General features: G+C 42.8%; 1 protein-coding gene across 2 annotated transcripts; it reads right to left on the bottom strand.

The window, feature by feature from the left end:
- Window positions 1-1,751: 1,751 nt before the first annotated feature.
- Window positions 1,752-21,940, bottom strand: FRZB (frizzled related protein). 2 transcript variants are annotated; one of them, XM_065840984.2, is made up of 6 exons: window positions 21,472-21,940; window positions 11,302-11,349; window positions 6,527-6,592; window positions 4,288-4,492; window positions 4,013-4,076; window positions 1,752-2,450 (listed from the first exon to the last, which is right to left on the bottom strand). In XM_065840984.2, the coding sequence occupies exons 1-6, from the start codon at window positions 21,923-21,925 to the stop codon at window positions 2,340-2,342; spliced, it is 948 nt and encodes a 315-aa protein (XP_065697056.1). In that variant the 5' UTR covers window positions 21,926-21,940; the 3' UTR covers window positions 1,752-2,339. The 2 variants fall into 2 exon arrangements, with proteins under 2 accessions (XP_065697056.1, XP_065697055.1); XM_065840983.2 differs by lacking the exon at window positions 11,302-11,349.
- Between the last annotated feature and the right edge of the window lie 1,771 nt (window positions 21,941-23,711).

Raw genomic sequence — 23,711 nt, 5'->3', positions numbered from 1 at the left:
TGAACTGTGACCTAATCAAGCAAGGTGTAAAACAACAAACTCTGCTGTCCTCAGAAAGCTCTGAGAATGGCGGCAGAAGGACAGTAGTAAACAAGATTACTCAAAAGTTTAGTTTTCTTGGCTTTTTGTGCAGATTTTCCTTTTCGCATTAATGGCCTGCTATTCAGTGATTTCTCAAAAAAAAAAAAAAAAGTCCAAAGCCCAATAATTAAATATGATTGACAACAGGCTTCCCAGGACTTGCTGCTTCAGTGAGGATGTTCACCTTGCCATACCTACTGCGACCATCACAGGCAGAGACCTGCTCACTGGTAGCGTGGCTGGAAAACACAGGAACTGAGCAACAGAGTAGATGAGAACAGAAGCACCAAAACGCAATGTCCAAAATACACCAGGGCAGTGTTTTCAAATTGAAAGAGCTTTGTTGCTGTTTTTTAAATTATTCTTATTCTTCTATTTCAGCTTCCTCCTTGAAAGTTCTTTCACAGCTTCTAAATCTGCCCATACAGTACCCTGAGCAAACACTGAACTACCTGGAGCCTTAATATTCCACTGCTACCCTTCAGAGCCAACCATCCCTCTAAATTACCCCCTTACTTTTCATTTAAAAATAAAAAAAAAGGAGGATTCTGAGTGTTGCAGGAAACAGTTCTATGTTTCAACTTGCTGGTTGTCCAACTCAGTGGAAAAACTGCCCTGAGACCTCTGGTTATTAACTGAAAACTTAAAACATCATTATTACAATTATGCTCAAATATTTCTGTGTTTACTTATTATATTTCTACAACATCTGACAACTGCACCACTGTTTTCTTAATGCAAGGCAGCCCTAATGCACTTCAGACAACACTGACAGCCGAGAACACAACAGCCATTTGCATCCTGTGTAGGTTCCCCTCTGCAGGCTACAGCAAAGACGAATATTTTTCTATTTACCTCATTTTAATTTATTTTGAGCATGAGAGAATAAGAAAACAGAAGATAATTTTGAATACGTTGGCACTATCTGCAAAGAATTCTATAAAAGCACAAAAAATAAACTTTTTCCTTTTTGCATTTGCAAAACTAATACAAAAAATGATGTTTGTTCAAAAGTCAGATAAGGTCTGTATTGACAACTACAATTCTTTTATTGGACATATTTTACTGAGCATTGAACACTTGCTTATGTAGGCACAGATTGAAGAATAACACCACAAAATCAGAAGGATAAAGTGCAGACCTGTACTGAGAAGCAGGCCTGGTAAGTCAGTCTACTCCTACAACTCAGCAGATGAAAGAAAAGAAAGAAGGAAAAGAAAGGAAAAGAAAGAAGGAAAAGAAAGGAAAAGAAAGAAGGAAAAGAAAGAAAGGAAAGGAAAGGAAGAAAGGAAGAAAGGAAGAAAGGAAGAAAGGAAGAAAGGAAGAAAGGAAGAAAGGAAGAAAGAAAGAAAGAAAGAAAGAAAGAAAGAAAGAAAGAAAGAAAGAAAGAAAGAAAGAAAGAAAGAAAGAAAGAGAAAGAAGGAAAGAAAAAGAAATGAGAAGAAAGAAAAGAAAGAAAAGAAAGAAAAGAAAGAAAAGAGAAAAGAAAGGAAGGAAAAGAAAGAAAGAAAAGGGGAAAAAACCTGCCATTATAAGAGAAGTGTATTATAAATTATATCCTGCAGTAACAGAACTATACAACCTTTCCTGTAAGTCTAGAGTGCTGGAAAACCCAGGTCCCCTGTGTACAAACACACCGTGTTTGTCATGGGAAATACTTTTAGTTAGACTTTGGCTTACACAAGTGGTTTATTTATGAGGCAGAAAACAAAGGTGTACTTATTAAAACAGTTCTCTTAACATCATTTCTTTATGTATTGCAGAATTATATTTCAGAATAAAAAAAGTTAAGCACTTAGAAACAGATCAACAACCTCCCCCCGACACAAGTTTCAGCAGACAGTGACCAAGAAAGAGCGAAAGGGGGGAGCCAGTGTGAGTCAGGCCTTCAAGCGATGGTCTTTGCCAGATCTCATTCCTGCCTGCATCAGAACTTTCTCCCTAGGAAGATTCAGGAGATAAAATGGTAAATTCTGCATGTCCTTATCTTTCCTCATCTCATAAGGGCAGTTTTCTACAGTTCTTAGAAACAGAAAAATAATATATATATATATATTTCCATTTCCAGAGCTTGCACACATCCAAAAAAAAAAAAAAGGCAGAAAACAAGAGGAAGAATAAAAACTAATATAAGCTAAAACATTATTTTGTAGTAAACAATAGAATATAACGTGCAATAGTGCAATTTCTCCTTTGCAGCTCCAACAATGAAGTCTTGGCGGATAGTCCCCTGTGTGTCACCGCATGGCGTCCCACACCTAACTACGTGCTTGCCGGGCACTGCTGGCTTTGCCGGGCTTCGGAGCCGAGTCGCCGTGGCCAGGCTCTCCCTTTGCCTTCCCGAGGTGGCGGAGCTTCTGATCCCAGCGCTGCGGATCGAAAGGCAAAGAAATTGCAAAAGGGATCAGAGAAGAAAGATGTAAGTCATGTGTGAAACGACTCTGTGTGTTTACAAACGGCGGCAGAAAAATAGAAGCCGTCGCTGCTCCCACCGTGTTACCCTGAGTTGGGGTCAAATGGTGGAATGTGAGGTTATCAGTAAAAGACACTTTAAGCAGAAAAACCATTTCCTGCCTTTCTTGCAGCCTCTGTGAACGAAGGGGCTGATACAAGGCAAAATGGCTTCAGTGGAAAAGCATCTCACCTTCTAAATAATAAAATGTAAATGCTAGGTAATGAAATGTAAATGAAGCTACCTGTGCAGTCTCTAGGGGAAGCAGGATAAGTGATTTTTCTTAATTTTCTAAAAAAACACGTTAAAAAATTTATTTTTACTTTTCCATGTAATAGCAACCACAGTACAAAAAGATGTAATAAATACAGTTGATACAAGTGATGATGCTTTTGGAAAAGGAGATTGGAATGAGAAGCGGGTGGCAACGCAGCTTGGTCCTCAGCAGTGAGAAAATGAACCAGTTCCCAAAAAATCCCCCAACAAATTACACTGCCACCCAAGAACTGGAACTAAGACAAGTCAACCCACAGCGGTAACATGATATTTGCTCTGCGGCACTGGATTTCGTAAGGTTCTGCCAAACCAAACAACTTGGAATAAGATCTCTATATCTTTTCACTCATGTAATCCCTATGGATGTGACAAAGGCACACAGAATAACTTGCATTTGTAATCAGAACAGTACTCTCCTGCCAATCACCATTAAGGTTGTTGAAGAAAGTGCTCAGTGGAAGAGGAGACTGGTTCATACAGGCACAATCATTATGTCAAATCAACAGCAGAAAAATTGTGTTAAAATAAGAATATTCTGTGTAAAATGACACTCCTGTCGAAATCACTGATACTTTGCAGTGCAACAAAACATAAAAAAGGGAATCCTTGCAGAACTCGGAAGGCATTAGAATACATTTAAATTACAAAACATGACAATGTATTTTCATATATTGCTTGCATTTGAGTTCATTGCTTCCAATTCACTACGACATGACTTCCTCATCATGCACCTCCCTCATCTAAGGCAGGAAGATAAATTCAAAATAGTCGTTAATCCACATAATTTGGTAAGAGAACGGTATTTAAAGAATATTAAATCCAAAAAGTATAATTTTGACTTAATCTGGAAAACATTTGTAAAGCCCTTTTTTTAAAATTGTATCACAATCCCAAGTAAGCAGGTGTGTGTTGCAGAATGCAGTTTGCCTATGGAGTTAAAACACTCCTACTGTTTGCTTTTTTGAGACAGAGGTTTTGATTGCTGTTACACTTGGTGCACTTCCAGGTAATTTAATATATCCCTTTAGTTTATTCAGCATGCATTTCTAAGTAATACAGAAAATAAAACACCAAGTTAATTTTTGATACCTGATAGTAATTAACTGGGGTCAGTATGCAAATTTTCTTCCCTTATTTTGAAAATATTAGGCAGATGTTTCATGGTACCTGCAACATTGGACTTTTAGTGAGATATTTTCTTACCTTTACTTTTTTACCAAGACGATCCTTCCATTTCTCAGCTATGGAGCCTTCCACCAAGAGTAACCTACCCAATGGAGACAACCAGTTACTCCATCAACAGCCATGCACAAGCTGTACAACCCAACACATCCCAGACTAAGATCTCCGTGCCTTGTCCCCGCTGAATACAACTAAGAATCCATACAGAGAGTCACACCAAGTTTTCCTTGGCTGGTGGAAGACCAGGGGAACAAACAACAACAAATATACTCCAAGGACAATGCAGAAAGAGTTACCTGGAACGCTCCTCATCTTCATAGCCCATAATGATGTACTCTTCGTTGGCGCTGAGTGGCGGGCACAGGCAGCCAGAGCTCGTGTGAAGGTTTACAGTGTCCTTTGGGATGTTCACCAGGGAAGATTTTAGGATCTCCTTCACTTCCACTACCACAGTGACATCGTGACACTTAGTCTTCACTTCCTTCACTTTAGCCCGAATGACTGGGAAAAAAGTCACAAAGAGTGTAGTTAGCAGCAGCTGATGATGCAGGTCACCCCCAAACCACTCTTGGTGACCTCTGTGATTAATCTTTTGCATGGTCCATTATCAAAATCTTAGCTGAACTCCAGCAATGTCCCTCCCTCCATCTCTTCACTTCATTACTTCTCTACCCAGAGGGCCCAGGTAGCTCAGTTTATCTCATAACAGTATGGTCACGAGCAGGAGCTATGTACCAGTCAGATTTGCATCCTGTTTAAGCTGGGCTTATTTTTTTTGCAGCCCCTCTTCTTCATCCTTTCCACTTTAAATATATTTAATTCATTAGTTGTATGCTCCCTTGAGCTGGAACTGCTCCCTCTTTGACTACTTGCAGTACAGATGCCCAAACGTAATTTGTCACTGAACCTTCCACAAAATGTGCATGTGCATTAAAACTTCTCATATCACTATTTCTGCTGGATGACAGGCCCTTACCTTTTTAGTCTGTCTCCAGTGACCCAGCAACAATCTGCTCTGCTCTTTATGCTCCAAATGCTCCTGATCTTGACCTGATGACCTGTCTAATTGTTTCTTCCCTCTTCCTTTCTTTTTGCCTTAAGTTGCATAGGAGGGAAAGCTGCCTTTCAAAGGCAACGCTTTCCATTTCTCTCACGGTGACCATTGAACTGATCCCACATGCAAATGCAAAGCCAATCCAGAGGTCATGCTCTGGAGAACGTCACATCTTTCACAGCCTGAAAGTAAGAGTCTCTTTCCATTACAGACAGCAGATTCCCAACTTCTTCTAACCAATGTGCAAAAGGTAATACAGAAGAAACAAAACTACAGGCTTATCTCCTCTCTACACACGCATTGCCCGTAAAGACCGAGACAATCCAGCCAGCATGTTTTGCAGCCACATTGAATACAGCTGCCAACAATTAATAGCTGTTACACATTTAACATGCACAATTTATCCCAAGTGATCCACTTCCTTAAAACCTCTTTAAGATTTAAAAAAAATATCTTGCTTTGGTTTGGAGTTCTTTCAAACGCATTCTGGAACCTCTTCGCTTTCAAAAGCTGGAAAAGATGGGCAGCTGCACACTCAGTGACTCTCTACCATGTGCAGTCACGGTACCACTAGAGAATACTCACTCTGTAATTATTTTCCAAACAAACCCACCAAAACAATATAAAGCCAACTAGTCACCTATAAAATAAGGATATTTGACAGAATACAATTTTTTAGCTGTTAATAGGATCTATTTTTAAAAGAAGCTTATCTGACAATAGTTGTATAAATGCATAATCTTAATAAATATTATGCAATCACTGCTATTTAAATGAAGTCTTGAAGTTCCGTGAGCCTAAGGCTATTCACATGAGTAATGGGAAAAGGCCCAATTGTTCAGCTCCTGTCATATGTAGTCACTGGTTTCATCAGCCTCATTTGCTTAAAATGAACAATATGAAGTAAAGTAGCAGCCTGGACCTGTGATATGCCTGAAGACCATGACAATCTGGACAAGAGAGGACATAATATGGGCACCATGCACTTTTATGAGTATTACTGACAGCGTAACACAGTCGGCAAGATGCTCAATGCTGGCTTCAATATGCAAGAAGGAAAGAACCTAGTATGCCTGTTAGATCCCGCAGTGGGTTTGTAGGCATGAAAGTTCATAAAAACATCCTTTCCTGTGAAAGTAGAGCATACTGGAGCTGGAAATCAAGGAGAGACCACAAGGTCATTTTTGTCACATCACTTTTCACACTGAAGTGCATGAACTCCCAATGCCTGTGCTGACACTGAAACAAAACTCCGCATCAACACAGACACCCTTGTGCTAACATATTAAATTAATCCCTTCCATCTTTCTACAAGTACTCTCGGTTTTCAATTTGGAAAAGTTTCAGGCCATTTCTTCCTTCTGTAATAAGTATGAGTGGATTAATCACCAGTAATCAGATCCACAGGCTTTTTTTAATGAACATTTTCCCTTTACTGTAGCCTTAAGAACGCTGGGAGCTGGCCAGGCAGCTGTCCTTACCGTAGTTGTAATTGTTGCGTAGATAGGTCTTCTGGGTGGCTTTTACAGGCTTGCATTTGCAGCGCTCTGTAAAAACAGAAAGGTTTGTTTAGAAAGAAAAGAGCGTATGTTCAGTGACAATCTCCCCAAAACCCAAGCTCACACCTAACAAAAACATCACTGAATTTACTTTTTTGTCACAGACAAATTAAATATTAAAAACTACAGGGCATTCCCACTCTGCTCTGCTGGAAGATGTTGTGGAACTGTCCATGCAATCTTCAAGGTTTCTAGGAGAAAACGTAACCAGCTGAAATTTAAAAAACAAACCAAAACAAAAATACTAAAACTAGCTAACTCCACAACAACAAAGATACACGGACTTGGAGTCTGAAGTGACAAGATCTTCCATTTTAAGGCAAATCAAGGTTCAATCTAGGTTTCTTCTGTGCTGACAGGTGCTGTGATTCCTTACAATGCCATTCTCTTCTGTACTGCACCCACTGAATTCCTCCTTTCTGCACCTTTAATCATACAGACCGCAACGCAGACATAGAATGAAAATACTACGACAGGGCATGACTTAACATTTGACTGGAGACTACACAGCTCAGTTTAACACACTGGGATATTCAGGCCAGCAGGAATTCATCATAAGGGATTATATTTTTGTGGCTAAATCTCAATGTACAGTGCATCTCTGAAACTGCACCATAAGATTTCTTACAGTGGCACATCCCCTTTACACCTGAAGATGTCTTAGAGCTACAGTCAACAGATTAAGCATGTCAGAGGGTGGTGGGGACCAAGTGGCCCATGGCTACTTGCTCCAAACACTTCTGGGTTGGTTTCAACAAAATCAACCATGTTTGTTCAGTGATGTCTGGCGGGAGATTTAGAGAGATTCAGTTTAAGACAGTGAAAGGCTTCACTTGACTCCGACAGGTGTTTAGTGCTATACCTTTAATCCTGCTCTGGATTCTTCCTTTTTTTTTTTTTTTGGTAAATTTAACAAAATTTTATTATGACCCAGAACCTGGAGTTGAATTAAAAATAAGGAAATTATTAGCCCTTATGGCTGTAAGGATGACCTTAAAAAGACAACAAAAACGAGCACTGTCAGGAGTAGCATTTCCAGTGGTGCAGCTTCCAGAGAGCTGGGAACAATAACAGAGGTACAAACATCTTGATTAGTGCCTGGGGACTGCTAATGCTGAAGGCCTGCATTCATTAACACCACCAATATTTCATGGCTGGTTGTTCTAATGCAAATATTTACTTATTTCAAGCTAGTGTCTAAGTGAATTTTGGTGGAGTAGTTTAAATGTTATGTACACAGGCTCATATATTTTGACATTTGACTCTGCATTTAAGTGGAAGAAAACTTAATGCAGCCTATTTCTATACACCATCATTCTAAAATAACAATAGATATAGCTAGTGATTTAGTTAAATCCAGCCTGAAGAGTCTGAAAAAGATCTTTTATTTGCTCCCTAAGATTTTGACATATTAAAACAAGAAGAGATGGCATCGTATGGTTATGGACTTCTCAAATCATTATTTGTTTCCTACTGAAAGAATTTTTGGAGTTGAAAATACAAAAGAACTCCTAAGAAAACAGAGAACATTTCAAAAGAAGAGGATATAGTTTCCTTGAATTTCAAACACATCCTCAGGCATCTATATATAGAGTCCTACAGACTTTAGCTTTTGTATGAGACTGTGTTAAAATAATAAAGGCAGAGAAGGGAAGTGATTTTTGGCTCTCCTTCTGCCTGTGGGAGTTCAGGCATACTTGAGGCCAAATTATGGCCCATTTTATAAGCTGCTTTGGAACAGGTCATAAAAGATGTGCTCCTATGACCCACACTCACGCAGGCATCTCAGCATTCACGTCCAACAAGTTTTGCCCTTTAACATTTTCCTGCTCTACAGTACTTTGCTTCGTGACATAAGTAGAAAAAAATAGTCTAAATTACAGGACAAAATACACAGCCTCACAGTCCCCTCAGTTTTAAGACAGTATTGAATTATTCTATTTTATTTATTTGAGGAATGTATTTTACTAGTCTTGTTCTAGAAATTCATTACAGACCAGCCCATGTTCTTAATGCAGGATACCCTCCAGTCACCCTAGTGCTTTTCAAATTTACATTTCAAAGGATTTTACAAAACGCTGCTTTATTTCTAACTACTCTTTAGAGACACAGAAGCTAATAGAGAGTCACTTGCCAAGGTCAGGTATAAAGTCAGTCTTGGAGCTAGAATCAGCTCCTCTCTCCCAACTCCTCTGATGGTGCCTTTTTCAAAGCACAACAGAAGTATTAGAGAACCCAAGTTTGATTGATGGATGTTTCTGGCAAAGCTGAGCTTTTCCCCAGGGAGTGGGAACACGCACACAAGGTGGCTATAAAAACGTATTGCATCTCTTGATGCTGAGAGCAAGCCCCATCTTATAAGGTAAGTCTCCTCTGAAACTGCCAGAATTACCAGAAGAGCTCTGAGACCATGACAACATCATATCCCAAGTACTGAGACAGGCAGCAGAGGCTCACACCAGTTTTGACTGAGATCTCAGCTAACTTTGCCATTATATATTCTTTTTTAATACAAGTCAATGTAGGACTTAAAACTCTTAACATCTAGACCTTTGACAATGTCTCCCTGTAAATGCCAAAACAAATGAACTATATGTGAAAAGGGTTTTCTGCACAGATCGCTATGTAGAAATGTGTCATCCTAAATACATGCGCATGCACAATCTAAAACCTGGAGGTAAAAGCAACCAGTACCAGTGCTTAAATTGGCAAAATGCTTCCCTGGTAAATTAAGGATTAAAACAAACAAACAGAACAACTAACAACTCTAGAAAAAATTCTAAGTTACTTGAAAGGCATCTGATGAAGCACACATCAGCATAGTTCACTGGCAAGAGAAGCAAAAAAGGTCCCCCCAAAAACAACCTTTGCAGACTCAGAGTGAAGGTTTTGTGAACAGATGCTGTCAGGGATAAAAGTGCCTCGAAGAGGAGTAATACATGAGCACTGTAACTGTACACAGCACCAAATACAATAGAATCAAGTCCAGGATTTTTAAAAATACATCAGGTTGCTACTTGTTAGAAAAAAAAAAAATATTGACAATGGCAAACTTACAAATTTATTTTACTGAACATATAAATAAAGTAATTATGAAATACAGCCTTTTAGGCGGTTAAACTGTATTTGTCAGCTGAAACAGGTGTAGCGCATTGAACCAGAAACTGTGTTTGTACAGCAAAAGGTAGCGATAAAAATACCCCTCTTCCCTTTCACCAGCAATTTTTCTGTGCATCTTCACCCTGTTTTTTTAATGGGTGTTTTTTACATCTCGTTTTGCATTTACTAGTCAAAAAGCCTCATGATGGTTTAAAAAGCATCAGCAACAGTATAACTGAATCTTACTCTTTTCTACTGCAGGGTCACTTACTGGTATAACATGCTACCTACCTCCCTAAAGACAGGCAGTGCTAAAGGTATGTTTAATATTTTTGATAGAAGGTGATGCTGGAGGTTCATAATCCAAGTAGCCTGTATATTCTTTGTACAGTCACTGTAGAGCACGAAATCCACACTTTCTCAATGCCACACAATTGAAAATGGCTTAAAACTAAGAAGATACTAACATTAGCCATAAAAATCTCTAGAAAGTCTTTCAGCCACGGTTCTGTGCCCAAGGGAATGTAAAGCGAAGCTTGTTAAGGGGTTTACTTTTATCAGGTTTTTCTCATTATAGCTGGTTTTCCAAAGCACATACGCTGCGATTTAAATAACATTTTGCACCTATGTAACTACTTTCACATTGGGACCTACTGATCACATTTTAAAACTGAGCATTATTAATATCTTTTTACAATCTAGTCATAAAGGCTAATGGTGAAGTTACCCAATTGGCTGTAGGTATCTAATTTTATGTTCCGCAACCATAATGGGGCTTTTATTATATAACACTGAGCATCAGTGCACGGTGTAGCTGGTGAACATCTCTGAAGAAAGAAAGACATGATGGGCAACATTAGGTTTTCCAGTGTCACCTTTTTGACTAAGGCCTAAGAAGAAAACTTCTGAAGGAAAGGTAATAAAATTGAAGAAAACCTACAGTCATTGGCGTGCTTGAGCAAAGAAGTCATATTTCTATAAACTATCTGCTACCAGTCTGGGCTTTGCTTCTTTGCATTGCCTATGACCAGTGAGTGGTAACACTCAAGGGGTTTTACTCAGTTCCAGCAAAAACAAAACAAAAATAAAAGCGACAGGGGACCTGTTGGAATAAAACCAGTCTCAGAAGGTCACAGTTTTTATCTCCTCAGGTTAACAGAAGTTTTGCCATTATCTACAAAGAGGTCGGAATTCAATTTGCAAACTTTAAAGTCAGAATGAACCATTATCCTCACTGGTTTTACCCAGAGAAAATCCATTTAATGAACATTCTCACTGTTCAAAACAAAACTTTTAATGGAAACAGCACAGCCCTCTTGATTTGTTGGCAATTTCGCCCTGACAAAAGCAGAAGAGATGAGCACTAAAAGACATGCCAAACAGCTAATTGAGTTGTCTGCTGAGAGGTCCAAAGGCTTACCAGCCCCAAATCCCACCTGCCCATGACAGAAATCTCTTTTTGCAGATACAAAAGCACAATCTACAGGATTCCAAGACGAGACAGAGTATTTATTTATCCTACCCCTCTTACTTAATTAAGTAGTAAAAGGATTTGAAAGACTATAGCTTATGATATAGTTTTATGGAAGTGTACTCACCGATGCCGGCACCTCTACAGTTGCCGTTATTAGAATCCATAGGGAAATCTGGCACAGATTTGTAAAATATGTAAAGAAATGTTAGTATTTTTAATATTGGATTATTTCAATACACCCACATTACAATGTTTTCTCTTTTTCTAATATTTAGTATATTAAAACTTAATAACCTAATTAATAAACAGATCGCAATGTTCTACAGGCCAGCCTGTTAAAAGTTGACAATATTACTTATCTGAACTTCACCTGAATCCAGCACATCAAGTTAAATGCTGAAGCAAATTAAATATCCCATGTCTGTTGGTACACAGGCTGGCAGGCTTAGGACAAGGATAGACATTTATGGCATGAACTTACAAGCATCTACAAAAAGTACACGTACTGTTTGCATTTAATTAGATGATGAAAGAGAAATTACTTTTGGTTTGTTTTTTTGGTTACTGAGGAAATCAAACCAACCAACCATAATCGCATAGTTGAAGTAAATGCCAAAACAAATGTTTCAGACCTTCCCCTCAGTTTAAAAACATACTGATTAGTTTGACAGACAGATAAGGAACAGGAGGAAAAAAGGCACTATGCCCAAAGGACTGCTTTTAGACACATTCATAAGTGGAATGTGCCCCACATAAGTAAAACACATCATTTCAAAACTATTGTTTATTAAATCACACAATTTAATGGATTTCTACATATACTTTATAATGAAAAACAAGTATGTTAATGCACATAATGTACAAATTAAAGAAAAAACAAATGCAAGAGAGACAAGACTTGAGAGAGAGGCAGTATATTTTATTAAAATGATACATAAAATGGAAAAACAAATGAGCTTTCAACTTAAAAAGCCCTTCTCTAAGTTTGCATGCCCAGAAGTCTATGCAGCTTTTTCAACTCTGGATGCTAGCATCACACAAACATCATCTTTCTTTTACCCTTACATTATCATGGAGATAAAACCACTGCTTTCACAATATAGGAAAAATGAAAACATGACCACATCACGAAAGCTCTTCACTTGCAGCTCAAGCTGTAAGGATCTGTGGTAACGAGGCCCAGGACACTGATGATACCTGGTACAGGTAAAGGGCTTAGATGTGTGGACTAAATTTTAAGGGCTGGGCCATTATTTAATCATAAGTTCTGTACATACGTATTTTAAATACTTACTTACAAGAGATCTAATACTACTTATTTAACCCTCTAATTTGTCCATCCTTATTTAAAAATAAAAATCTCCATCTTAATGCATATTCACACTACTCATAGAAAGATGAAACTTCCTTCACATAAATGGGAATATGGCTAAATGACAGTCAGGGCAAGAGTAAATCTGAAAAACAACTAATTCCCTCACTAACATGATCATTAATGTCACAAAATTGAGACTTCAGGAGCAGTTATTCCTGCTAGCATAAAGAGCAAAGGGTATAGAAAATAGCATAGAATTATTTTACATCCAGTATCCTGTTGCTAATAAAAAATCACACCCATCTTCTTTCAAAGAAAGTTTCAAACTATTGCAGGATCATGGTTTATAGAACAAAGCAGTAATTTTCATGGTACAAATCTGGTCCTTCCACAGCAGCTGTAAGGCTTCTCAATGCTGCCTTGTAACAAGTCATATTACACATGCTAATTCTTACTTAAGTGTTTTATTTTGATTATTCACCTCTGCTATTCTCAGATTTTTAAAAAGCTGCTGTTATCAGGCAGCAATCAGACATCATGACACCTACCAATCATATATGGCAAACAAAAGTGATCTTCGACAAATTTAAATTAATTTTACATTGTATCAAGTGCTTTCATGTATTCCAGGACAGGATGAAGGACAAATTAAAATGTCTTCCTCATGCAAATGCTGAGTAAAAGGATGGCCACATTTCTTCTTCACTTAGCTAGGGCTTTGCTTTAAACCTGCAGCTCCTTCTGGCATGGGAACACCACAGAGGATGCTCGGGTCTACAGCCTGACAATCCTCCCATCTGCCCCCAGTGTAGACAGAAGCGTGAAATGTCCCAGCAATCAACCATGGAGAGGTGGCTCTGCCTCTTGCTGTGCCCAAAGCTTGCCAGAGGTGTTCCACCACCCTCTTGGCATTTGAGACCCCTGCAGAGAAAGCTCTCCAGATGCACTTGCCCCTCTTGTTTGGTTGCCTTGGCCAACTTCTCAGGTTGCCTTCACGGCTGCCTGACTTTGCACATGGCCAAGGCAACTCTTCCTGGTGCATCATGTGGCCCAGCAAGCTACAAGTTGCACATGAGCCAACAGTGTCCCTGGCAGCCAAGAGGGCAACTGTGTCCTGGGTGCATCCAGCACAGCATTGCCAGCTGGGCAGGGAGGTGACTGTCCCGCTCTGCTCTGCACTGGTGCGGCCTCACCTGGAGCACTGTGTGCAGGCCTGGGTGCCACAGGATAAAAAAAGATACTAAGCTACTGGAGAGTGTCCAGAGGAGGGCTGGGAAGTTGCTGAAGGGTTTGGAGGGGAAGCCGTAAGAGGAGCGGCTGAAGTCACTTGGTATGTTCCGCTCGGAGAAGAGGAGACTGAGGGGAGACATCATCACAGTCTACAGCTTCCTCACAAGCACCAAACTCTTTTCTTTAGTGACCAATGACAGAACCCGAGGGAATGGCAGGAAGATGTGCCAGGGGAGGTTTAGGTTGGACATCAGGAAAAGGTTCCTCCCCCAGAGGGTGCTGGAGCACTGGAACAGGCTCCCCAGGGAGGTGTCACAGCCCCAAGCCTGACAGTGTTCAAGAAGAGACTGGACAACGTTGTCAGACACATGGTGTGAACTGTGGGGTTGTCATACACAAAGGCAGGAGTTGGACTCGATGATCCTTGCGAGTCCCTTCCAACTCAGGACATTTTACGGTTCTATGATACAGTTCCTACCAAAATAGATACTTCAGTTATGAATGAAGGGACAGTTCGTTCACACCTCCAAAGCACATTCCCTATGCCAACAAAATTGTTAGTGGGGACAGAAAAGATTTTAATCAGCAGAAGAGGTAAGGGAAGTACCAGGTTAAATGTTTACTATCTTCACATCCCGAGAGGGAAGAGGGAAGGAAGACGAAGGAAGCCCTGAAGTATACTCTCCCTTCTAAAACCAAGGGCTGATCCAAGAAGTCATGACTTCATGGTGTTTGAGCAAACCAAGCCCAGTTCACTGTGGAATTACAACTAAACATAAACTAGAGCCCAATAAGAGGTTTGCAGCCTTCCCTGACCCCACTCGGGCGTAAGATGCTCATGTGCATTGGCCGAGGAACTGTCCTTCAAACTCACACTGACACAAGGAGGGCTGGTAAACACCCAAGGTGCCCGATATAAACCTGGTCCTGAAAAACAAACACAGAACTAAACTGCTTTCCACCAGATGTTCTCTTTCACCCCTAGGTACACAACTTATTTTATTTTTACCAAATTACAAGACACCACAACCTCAACCTATTTCCTAATTCTGCACTTATTCATTTTCCAGGTCACTCCTCCTACCCCAAACCAGTGGTTGTGAGTACCCGACAGGGCAGCTGCCTGCAGAACACGAGTAACTCAGATGTTGTGTGCAGAGCAGTTACTCATGGAAATGGCTCCCATTTCTGTGCCTGATGCTGTGTGCAACATGTTGTGCTCTGCAATTGTGGTCAGAGCACTGTCTGTCAGTGAGCAAACGAGAAGTAAAAAGGTACCAGTTCATCACTTCTGTGGGTCATCTCCCTCCTTGCGAGGGCTTGGGCCAGGCAAGCATTGACTGTGCCTTGATGCTTATCTTGCCCAATGCACTCGTGCTGATTTAGGGATGAGCAGTTTCTGCTGATGGAGAGGAGCATGGGCTTGCAAAAGGGACCGGAGACCTTGATCACACATCTCAAGTAAGGCTTCACATCTCCCTGATCCTTCTCCCAGTCAAGCTCATGAACCGCCCGGTCCTTTCTCATCTCCCAGGGAAGTCATGAGAAAAAAGGCCTGGGCCAGCGCGGCCACCAGCCGCTCACGAGATCTCAGACGGGTGTGAGCAGCCACAAAATCCCATCCCCTGATTCCTGCAGCCTAATGGCAGATACCTCTCCTCATCAGGAGATACATGCTGCTTACACCTTCACTTGCAATGCAGACAGGAAAAAAAAAAAAAAGCCATTTAAAAAAATTAACAGCTAACTTCCTATTGTTCCACTTTTCTTAAGAAGAAACCTCTCTGCCAAGTTTTGTCTATGCAAAACAATCTTTCTGAAAGAAATATCTGTCAGTGATGATTAGCAGGATTGCCAAAGAGAAAATATTATCCAGAGCTCCAAGCAAAAGGCTTGCTATTAAATTTTGTTTCAGAGCAGGGAAAAAATCCAAATGGATTTTTCCAATAAGCCCTTCTAATTAATTGTTTTTCACAGGGATGCTGTTTAAAGGGGGGAGGAGGGGAATTAAAAAATAAACAAAAACCAACCAAACAACAAAACACTAAGGTGGAAAGCTGAATAAAAGCCGCTTGCATAGTAAGTATGCAAAATAACAATGCCTAGGACACAGATTCGGATGAGAGGTTTGGGAAAAGAAAACAACTTGGTAAAACTTAGTTTTGAGCAAACATCTTACTTGTATCACACTTGAAATTAAAAAAAAAAAAAAAAGGCAAAGGGCCAAAAGTAACACAATCCCGATTGTAGCTGCAGTCAAAGAACATGGCCCAGCTATGACTGCAGCCATTCCAGGCACGCTGCTCCACAGGACAAAACCACAGCGAGCAGTCACTGCTTGGGCACTTTCTTCAGATGGAGACATCTGTGAGCCCCCTTGATTAACACAGCCTTCCAAAATGCGTGAATTCAGCTTGTAATCTACTCCAGCTCTTAATACAGAGAGGATCTTTGCTAACCTGATTGCAAAACCACGCACACTGAAGCTAAGTAATGTGAAAATTGATCCTAGTTACAATTTAATACAGACCACTCCAACTCCGGGAGGCCTGCAAGACAGCAACACGGCTGTTTCATGTGACAAATTATTCCACATAATGAATTATTTCACATAACGAGTCCTGCCAGGTTTTGATGGCATTTGATGGCCTAGGTCTTGACTTGATGCTTAGACTGTAAAAGCCATTCTACGGGACTCAGCCTACAAGGACAAACTGTAGCGACACTACAACACCATCAATGGTACCATCATTAATAATATTTTAAATTATCTTATTTACTTTTCCTTTCTTCTTTAAGGCTTGAAGCTTGTAATTATTCCGTTCTTTAACTAAGAAATGAAGCTGCTTCTGAGTTTTGAGCAGACATTTAAAACAAATCTGATCTTCAAAATGACAAGCTGGATGCAACTGCTTGTCCTTGGTACAGTCTGAAACGCTCCTAACACCACTGTGCATTTTGGTTATTGAAAGTAGAGCTATGTTCAATCTGCAGTTTAGAAACTACTGCTTTGGAAATGAAGTTAATAACATATGAAAAAGAAGCACAGGAAATGGCTCTTTCACTTTTCTTTGAAGCATACAGTGCCAAATTCACACACTGGATTACTTTTAATTCATCTAGGCAGACAGGCCGGTACAGAGGACTTGGCCTACATGAAGAAATCAGTGGTTCATATAAGATTTAAGAAAATACATCTGGATGACTTGAATAATCTTTAATTTTCTTTGATGTTTAAGAGGTGGTATTTTTTTAGAGCTGGTATTTTTTTTAAGGGATTCAGAGCACTCCTCAGCCATCTTATGACAATCACTCAAACCAGTTCAAACATTAATTACATGTGGGTAATACCTTGTGATGATGCTTCCCTTTTCTCCAGCATCTCATTAACAATGCAACATGACTTCCAGCTATTTTTTCTATCTAAATACGATACGATGAGACAGAAATCCAACTGATGGATCTGTCCTCTGCTATGCATGGTACCCATCATACTGCTCTCCTTTAATGGCCAGTTCCCTCTTCGAAACAGGAATAAATTTGTCACTTGAGATGTAAAAACTCTACTAGACAGTAGCAGCCAAGCACATGTGCTCAAGTGCTTTCTGAGTCAGCATCCCAACACCAGCAGCGACTGTGGTCAGGCTGGTCATTTATTCCATGTAAAAATAAAGATATGTCCCGCTATTGAAATTTTAAATTCAAACCAGTTTTTGTCTATCTGCACTTCTTGCTGCTTCACAGAATAAAGTTTTGTCAGGTTCCTGAGTGAAGGAAGCAGATAACCTGACAGACATGAGGACAGCATATGCACTCAGCACACGGAGACCACGATATATGGAGCACGTGAATGGGACCTCCCACATACGCAAGGTAACTTGTACTGATGTCTGCAAGTAGAACTACTTTCATCCCCAAAAAGCACAGGACAAGGATGTGGGATAAAGACATCACACATTAGCATGCACTAATCTCACCTCTGGGATATTGTCAAAAGGCTTTTTCCTCTTCCATCCTCGACTGTGATTTGTTTGATCTTCCACAAAAAACCAAAATGTTCAGTGTTGCACTTGCCTCCAGAACACCCACACCATGACTAGAGCATCTCTCTGCTGCCTGGGTGTAAAGGCACCCAGGTATTTGCCAAAGATAATGAAAACTCAAGGAAGATACGTTTCCCACAGGACACTTGTTTCAAGGTGGTCTCTAATGTGAGGGATCTGAGACCCCCAAAGCTGCAGTGTGGCACAGCAGCTCACACTCATGTTTTGGAGACCAGCAAAAGACCAGAGGGTCTGCAGAACACTTCCTCTGACTAAGCCCTAAACAAGGCACTTCTACTGCTCTTACCAGCCTTCTCCGTCACAGACACAGCAGCAGCTATTTCATCCCTTCAGCCTGTCAGCAGCCCTGAAGAACATCAGGAGAAAGACACAAACTCTCCTCATTGCTGCAAAGGAGAAGCCTCTAGATCTTACCATTTGGGCTGCACCAGGGAAGAGGCCTGGAAGATATTTCTGGAGGACCTGTAACATATGCCCCAATAACCAAAAGTGAACTTCTTACTGGGATTTGCCACAGATTTTACCAAGTAGAGTTTCTCCAGATTTTGCAACAGTAACTGGGCATGAAGAATACAAGATTGGAAAGGAATTTCTCATCTTTTACGGCAACATTAGCCAAAAGTAAAAGTCAACTGAACTTCAAGTGATCTTCAACTTGACATCACTGAAATGAGCATCAAGACCAATTACTTTAACGGTGACAGGGAATTTTCACAAGTGTCTGTACAAGCTCTTCCTGGCCACAGAACAGCAGATGGTAACTGACCTGGCATGATATTAACCTGCTGCAGCCACTTGCAGGTGATACAACCCAGATGAAGTGTGTCCTGAGGGTCTGAAGAGCCCTTGTACCCAGCTGAATTGTGCACTCAGAAAGATGGAAAAGGAACAGAAATCGGCCTTTCTACACCCTGTCTCTGCTCTGAGAAGGACAAACATCTGACCATGTCATCCTTCAGGCTGCTGCCTTATGGATGGTACTAGACAACGGCATTAATCCTCACCACTAAAAATGAAGAGACCTCAAGAGGAAAGGAAACCGTAGAATCCTGTTACTTTGCAGGCAGCAAAAAAATGAAAGAAAAATCAAAATCTCACTTCTGAAGACCATAAAACATTCTCTTTCACAAGAGAAGCCTGTGAAAAAATGGATTTATATGTCTGCCTGCCCTACCAGGAGTAGTTTACAGACAGCATGAGGGGCAGGAGTGCTTCGGAGAGAAAATAAGAGCAGGTATTCTGTATGGTGTCCATTAGGCAGTTGGTTATTCCTGTCTTCTACTTGGCTGCGAACCTTTATTTGAAGAATTGAATTTGGAAGTGTTCGCCTTACCTCTTCCTAGAACAGGAATCCTTCACTCTGCTTTCTAAAGGAGCAGTTTTATTCCCTCAAGAAGGATTCTTTCAGTCTGGTGCATAATGCATCAGTTCAAAATTTTCAGCCCAGAAATGAGAATGTCATCAGGTTCTCATTCACTGAAAGAGAGTTTTCATGGATCCAGCCCTGGAATCCCTCAAAGAGGTTATTGTACTGCTGAGATCCTCAGAAATAGGTAACTCGGGGGCAATTTTAGCCAAACTTCCTCCCTCCAGATTTGAATGCGATTGCTTTCAAATCGCAGCAGACCTGCCAAGCCTTGCTCAGCTTGGAGCCATTTTTAAGGTGGTTTTGCAAGCACCTTAAGACTGTAGAGAAAGGCGCTTGGTGTTCTAAACTGTACCTGCCCGAACCATGCCAGCAGGTCTGCAGACCCCCAAGAGCAGCAGCGGGGGAGATGCTGGCAAAAAGAGATGGTTGTGGACAACTGCGAGGGCAGGAAGGAAAGGGAAGAGGGGAAGAATTAGAAGAGTTAGAGAGAAATAGTAGTAATGACTGGAGATATCAGGGCGTGGTCACTGAGTTGAGATTTCAAGAGGTGGAGAGGGTAAAGTGATGGAGTCAGAGGAGGAGTGAGGTCAGTCTGACCTACAAATAAATGGGGACAAGTGGAGAGAACAGCTTACCTGGGAAGACCGAGCTGGGGAGCATGGTCAGGAAACTGAAGCATGAGATTTCATTAGAAGGGAAAAACAGGAATTACAGTGTTCGGCATTGCTGTCAGTGGGATCCATAAAGCATTTGGTAACAGGACAGGAACACGGTCAAGTACTGTGCTAAGCATGGCATGAAAAAAAAAAAAGAAATTCACAGGCCCCTGCTAGGGGAGAATGGAGAGGTGGGATCTGCTGCCCACCAGTGAGCTGCCACAACCTGGCATTGGAGCTGTGGGCACTGAAGGAGCTGTACAGCAGCAAAACGAGCCCCGAGGGCACATTGGTGCTGCTCTGCCTCAGCCTCTGACCCTCACAGCTGCTCCGCTGCCCCAGCTCTGCTCTCCCCCTGCTTGGAGGAAGAAGTCTGGCAGACCCATCAATACTGCAGCTTTGCAGCAAGGAAACGTGGCTTGGTTCCACCACCAGCAAACACTTTCCTCAACAGGAACTGTGGTCATTTTGTAAAGGTCAATGCTCACTCATGATAATCACCCCCTGGCTTGCTTTGCTATTCAATAGCTCCTTCAATTTAGTGTTTTTGCGGTGCTCATCTCACCATGCTGGAGCTGTGCCCCACTAACCCTTCCAGTCCAAAGGCAGCTGTGATAGGAGCGCATCCCTAACAGAGCAGGGTCCCAGAGCAGCAGCAGGTTTGCAGCATTGTGGTGGCCAAAGCAGTCAGCAGTCTTCACCCAACTACCCAGAGATGCTCCTGCCCCCCTGGTAGCCCAAGAGAGCAGATGGAACACCCAGTGCCAGCTGTCCTGTAGGGTGACAACAAGCACAGTTGGTGAAATGGGATGTGGTGAGAAAGCCGAGGGGCTCCAACAGACTGTGGGGGATCAGGTACCACTAGAGCTGCACTGGAGATGCCCCAGTGCTGGTGACAGCCTTTGGCTCACTCAAGGACACCGGAAATGAAACACAGAGGAAGGTTGCACCTTCACTGCACTCCTCTCCTGACTGTAACTCATGAGCGCAGGGTTGACAGGGCATTTGTGCCACGAACGCACCTTCAACACCAGCCACAGAGAGGAGGTTGTTCTCTGCCTGGCTGTGCATCTGCCAGTGCTGGCACACGAGGAGGCTGGGCAGACCATGGTCCCTCAGACCCTGCCTGGGGCTCCTCTGAGCATGGCTCTTGCCCCAAAATCCACTGGCTGTGCCCAAGGGTGCAACAGCCTCGCGTGGGAGGTGAGCAGCTTGCTTTGGGGAGAGCGAGCAGCTGGGGATGAGCAAAGAGAGGTGCTGCGGCAATCAGCAGCCCAGGGATGAGCACCTCTCTCTTGGGTGGCTCTGCCTTCTTAACGTGCAACCGCTGCCGATGAAATACCAAAAAGGGGTATCGAAACATCTCCCATTCACATGAAATGAGGGTCGTTGCTCCCACACTTTGAACCGTTCCCCTGCGTGACGGCAGGACTGTCATTTGTCGCACGCCCTCCTTCCCGACAGCAAAACTTATCCAGCAGCGACAAAGGCAGAGTGAAAAGGAGGAAAAAAAGTAGAAAGAAAGAAAAGTGGCTTAGAGAGAAGTCTGCAGCAGCGGCACAGAGGAAAGGCAAGGCTCCCCGGGGCGGGCTCCCCTCCCCGCTCGCCGGCGCCCATTGTCCCGCCGGGCGGGCGGCGCGGAGCGGCCCCGGGCACTCACCGGCGCCCTCGGCGGTGACGATGGCCTCGGGGGAGATGCAGACGCCGCGGTCATAAAGCGGCAGCTCGTCGCAGGCCAGGCTCTCGGGCCAGGCGTGGCGGTACCGGATGAGGACGGGCTCGCAGCCGGCCCGGGCGCGCTCGCACACGGACTTGCAGGGCTTGATGGGCTCATGCTGGAAGTCGATGGTGCAGATGGGCGCGTACATGGCGCAGAGGAAGAAGAGGAGATCGGGGCTGCAGTTGGTGCCCAGCAGCCCCTCGAACTGCTCCATGGCCAGTACGGCGTTGGCCTGCGTGCTGTGGTGCAGGTGGTTCGGCATCTTGGTCATGTTCCATGGCAGCGGCTTGCACAGCGGGATGCGCACCGGCTCGCAGGCCGCCGACCGTCCCGCCGGCGCCCGCCCCAGCACCAGCAGCCCCGCCAGGGCCAGCACCGGCAGCCCCCGCCACATGCCGCGCGCCCGCCCGCCCCGACGACGTCGCCCCCGCCGCGCCGAGCCAGGGCCCGAGCGGCCAGACCCCGACGCGGGGGGCGGCTCCTCCGGCGGCGGCGGCCGCGCTGCCCCCGCCCGCCGCCCGGCCCCTCCGCGCCTCCCGCCGCCGGGCGGGACGGGCCGCTCCGCGGGGCCCGCCTCTCCCCTCCGGCGGGGCCGGGGAGCCCCGCTCCGCCCCGGAGTTTGGCCCCGAACAAAAGAGAGCCCCGGCGGGGGAGGAAGAGGAGCGGGCTCTTTTCTATGTTAAGAAAAGAGAAAAAGAAAAGAGAAGAAGAAAAAAAGAGAAAAGAAAATCCTTCCGTCCTCACGGCAAGGCGAACGTTTGCTCCGGGAAGAAATCAGAAACATTGCTGTGAAGACAGACACAAAGGCATTGATTTCAGATATTTCTCCCAGACAGACGTACATTCACGTGCTGTTTGGAAAATGCCTGGGGCTTTTTCAGTGTTCAATTGTTCATAGCATAACAGCTCCAGGAGAAGGTGCGCAGGGAAAAAGTGTGTTAGGAGCCACTTTAAAACAGTGATGGGTGACCATTTTTAGAGAAGAGCCTGTGAAAACGTTGAGAGGCTTAAAGAAAGAGACAGATTAACATCCAGGAAGTTCAGCTGGTCTGCTAGAGGTGCTTTCTTTTCAGGTGGGTAAAAAAGCCATACATTGATGTTTAAGTAGCTCGCAGAGCAACGGCACGACAAAGGGTATCCCAACTGATCTGCAAAAAGAGCTTTGATATAAATGAACTAACATTTATTAACCAGATAAATTCTTCCTAGTTATGAAGGTATCAAGCAACTGCTTGAGCGTGTGTTTGGTTTAGTTTTGCTATGGTATCAGCAGGTTTATTATTTCAGTTTCTGCAGCTAAACCAAACCTGTGAGTAGAAACACACCTACCAGCAGCCAGTGCTCAGAAACCAGATCAAAAATGTGGATAGGTTGTGAAAGAAACTATGGACACAGACTCAGAAACACAGGGTCTTAAGCCTAGAAAGGCTTTTTAAAATTTTTTATCACTGCAGATGAAGTCTTGATCTCTTTAACTTGGCTGCAAAAGCCCCATTGGCACAAGGCAAGCAAACAGGGAATTGTAATAAAGCCAGTGGGGTGGAGGTACAATGTGCACGTTTCAGCATCTCTGCACAAGACTGTGTGTGACAGCCTCAAGAGCTGTCAGCCATGCCCATGCCCCTCAGCCTGTGTCCAGGCTGGCAAAACAGCCCTAGGGGGAGCTTGTTCTTCTGCAGGGGGAATGAAAAGGAGATCTGGTTTGACTCACCCTCTCAGCTCATCAAATTAAGTAATAGCAAAGTCTGAGGCTCGAATTTCCTCTTGTAAGGTAAAATACACATTTTAAAAGTGTGTGGTGTAATAAAAAGCTTACCCAGCAGGTTGGGAACTGAATACGCTGGATTTCGCGGCAGGACCTTACCTGGCAGCGACGATGGATGTGGGAGTGGAGCATCCCAGGGTGTCCGAGTCGAGGGAGATGGGCCAGGGCGATGCAAAGGAACCAGTGACATGAATGAACCCAAGTTCATATTCTTCCCCTACAACATGAATTTTTCCAATCTCTATTTTATTTGGGGGAATAATTTTTCAGATCATCTCCAATCTGTTTTAGAATTCATAATTACACAGAACAGCTTTAAAAAGGAAAAACAAGAAAAGGCATAAATACGTTGGATATTCCTATGTGTGCTATAAGGCTCACAATTAATTAAGTTTAATTTTTTAACCCCAAGTCA

This window comes from Patagioenas fasciata, chromosome 7 (assembly GCF_037038585.1).
Source record: "Patagioenas fasciata isolate bPatFas1 chromosome 7, bPatFas1.hap1, whole genome shotgun sequence".
Lineage (NCBI taxonomy): Eukaryota > Metazoa > Chordata > Aves > Columbiformes > Columbidae > Patagioenas > Patagioenas fasciata.
Note: the sequence above shows the minus strand (reverse complement) of the source record. Positions and strands in the feature narration are given on the sequence as shown.

Excerpts from the sequence above, each read along its gene's own strand:
- FRZB (XM_065840984.2), bottom strand. The coding sequence starts at position 21,925 with ATGTGGCGGGGGCTGCCGGTGCTGGCCCTGGCGGGGCTGCTGGTGCTG. Across the intron at positions 4,493-6,526 it reads ACGCAACAATTACAACTACG|TCATTCGGGCTAAAGTGAAG; the intron begins GTAAGGACAGCT and ends CTTTTTTCCCAG. Across the intron at positions 2,451-4,012 it reads GTCTTGGTAAAAAAGTAAAG|CGCTGGGATCAGAAGCTCCG; the intron begins GTAAGAAAATAT and ends TTCGATCCGCAG.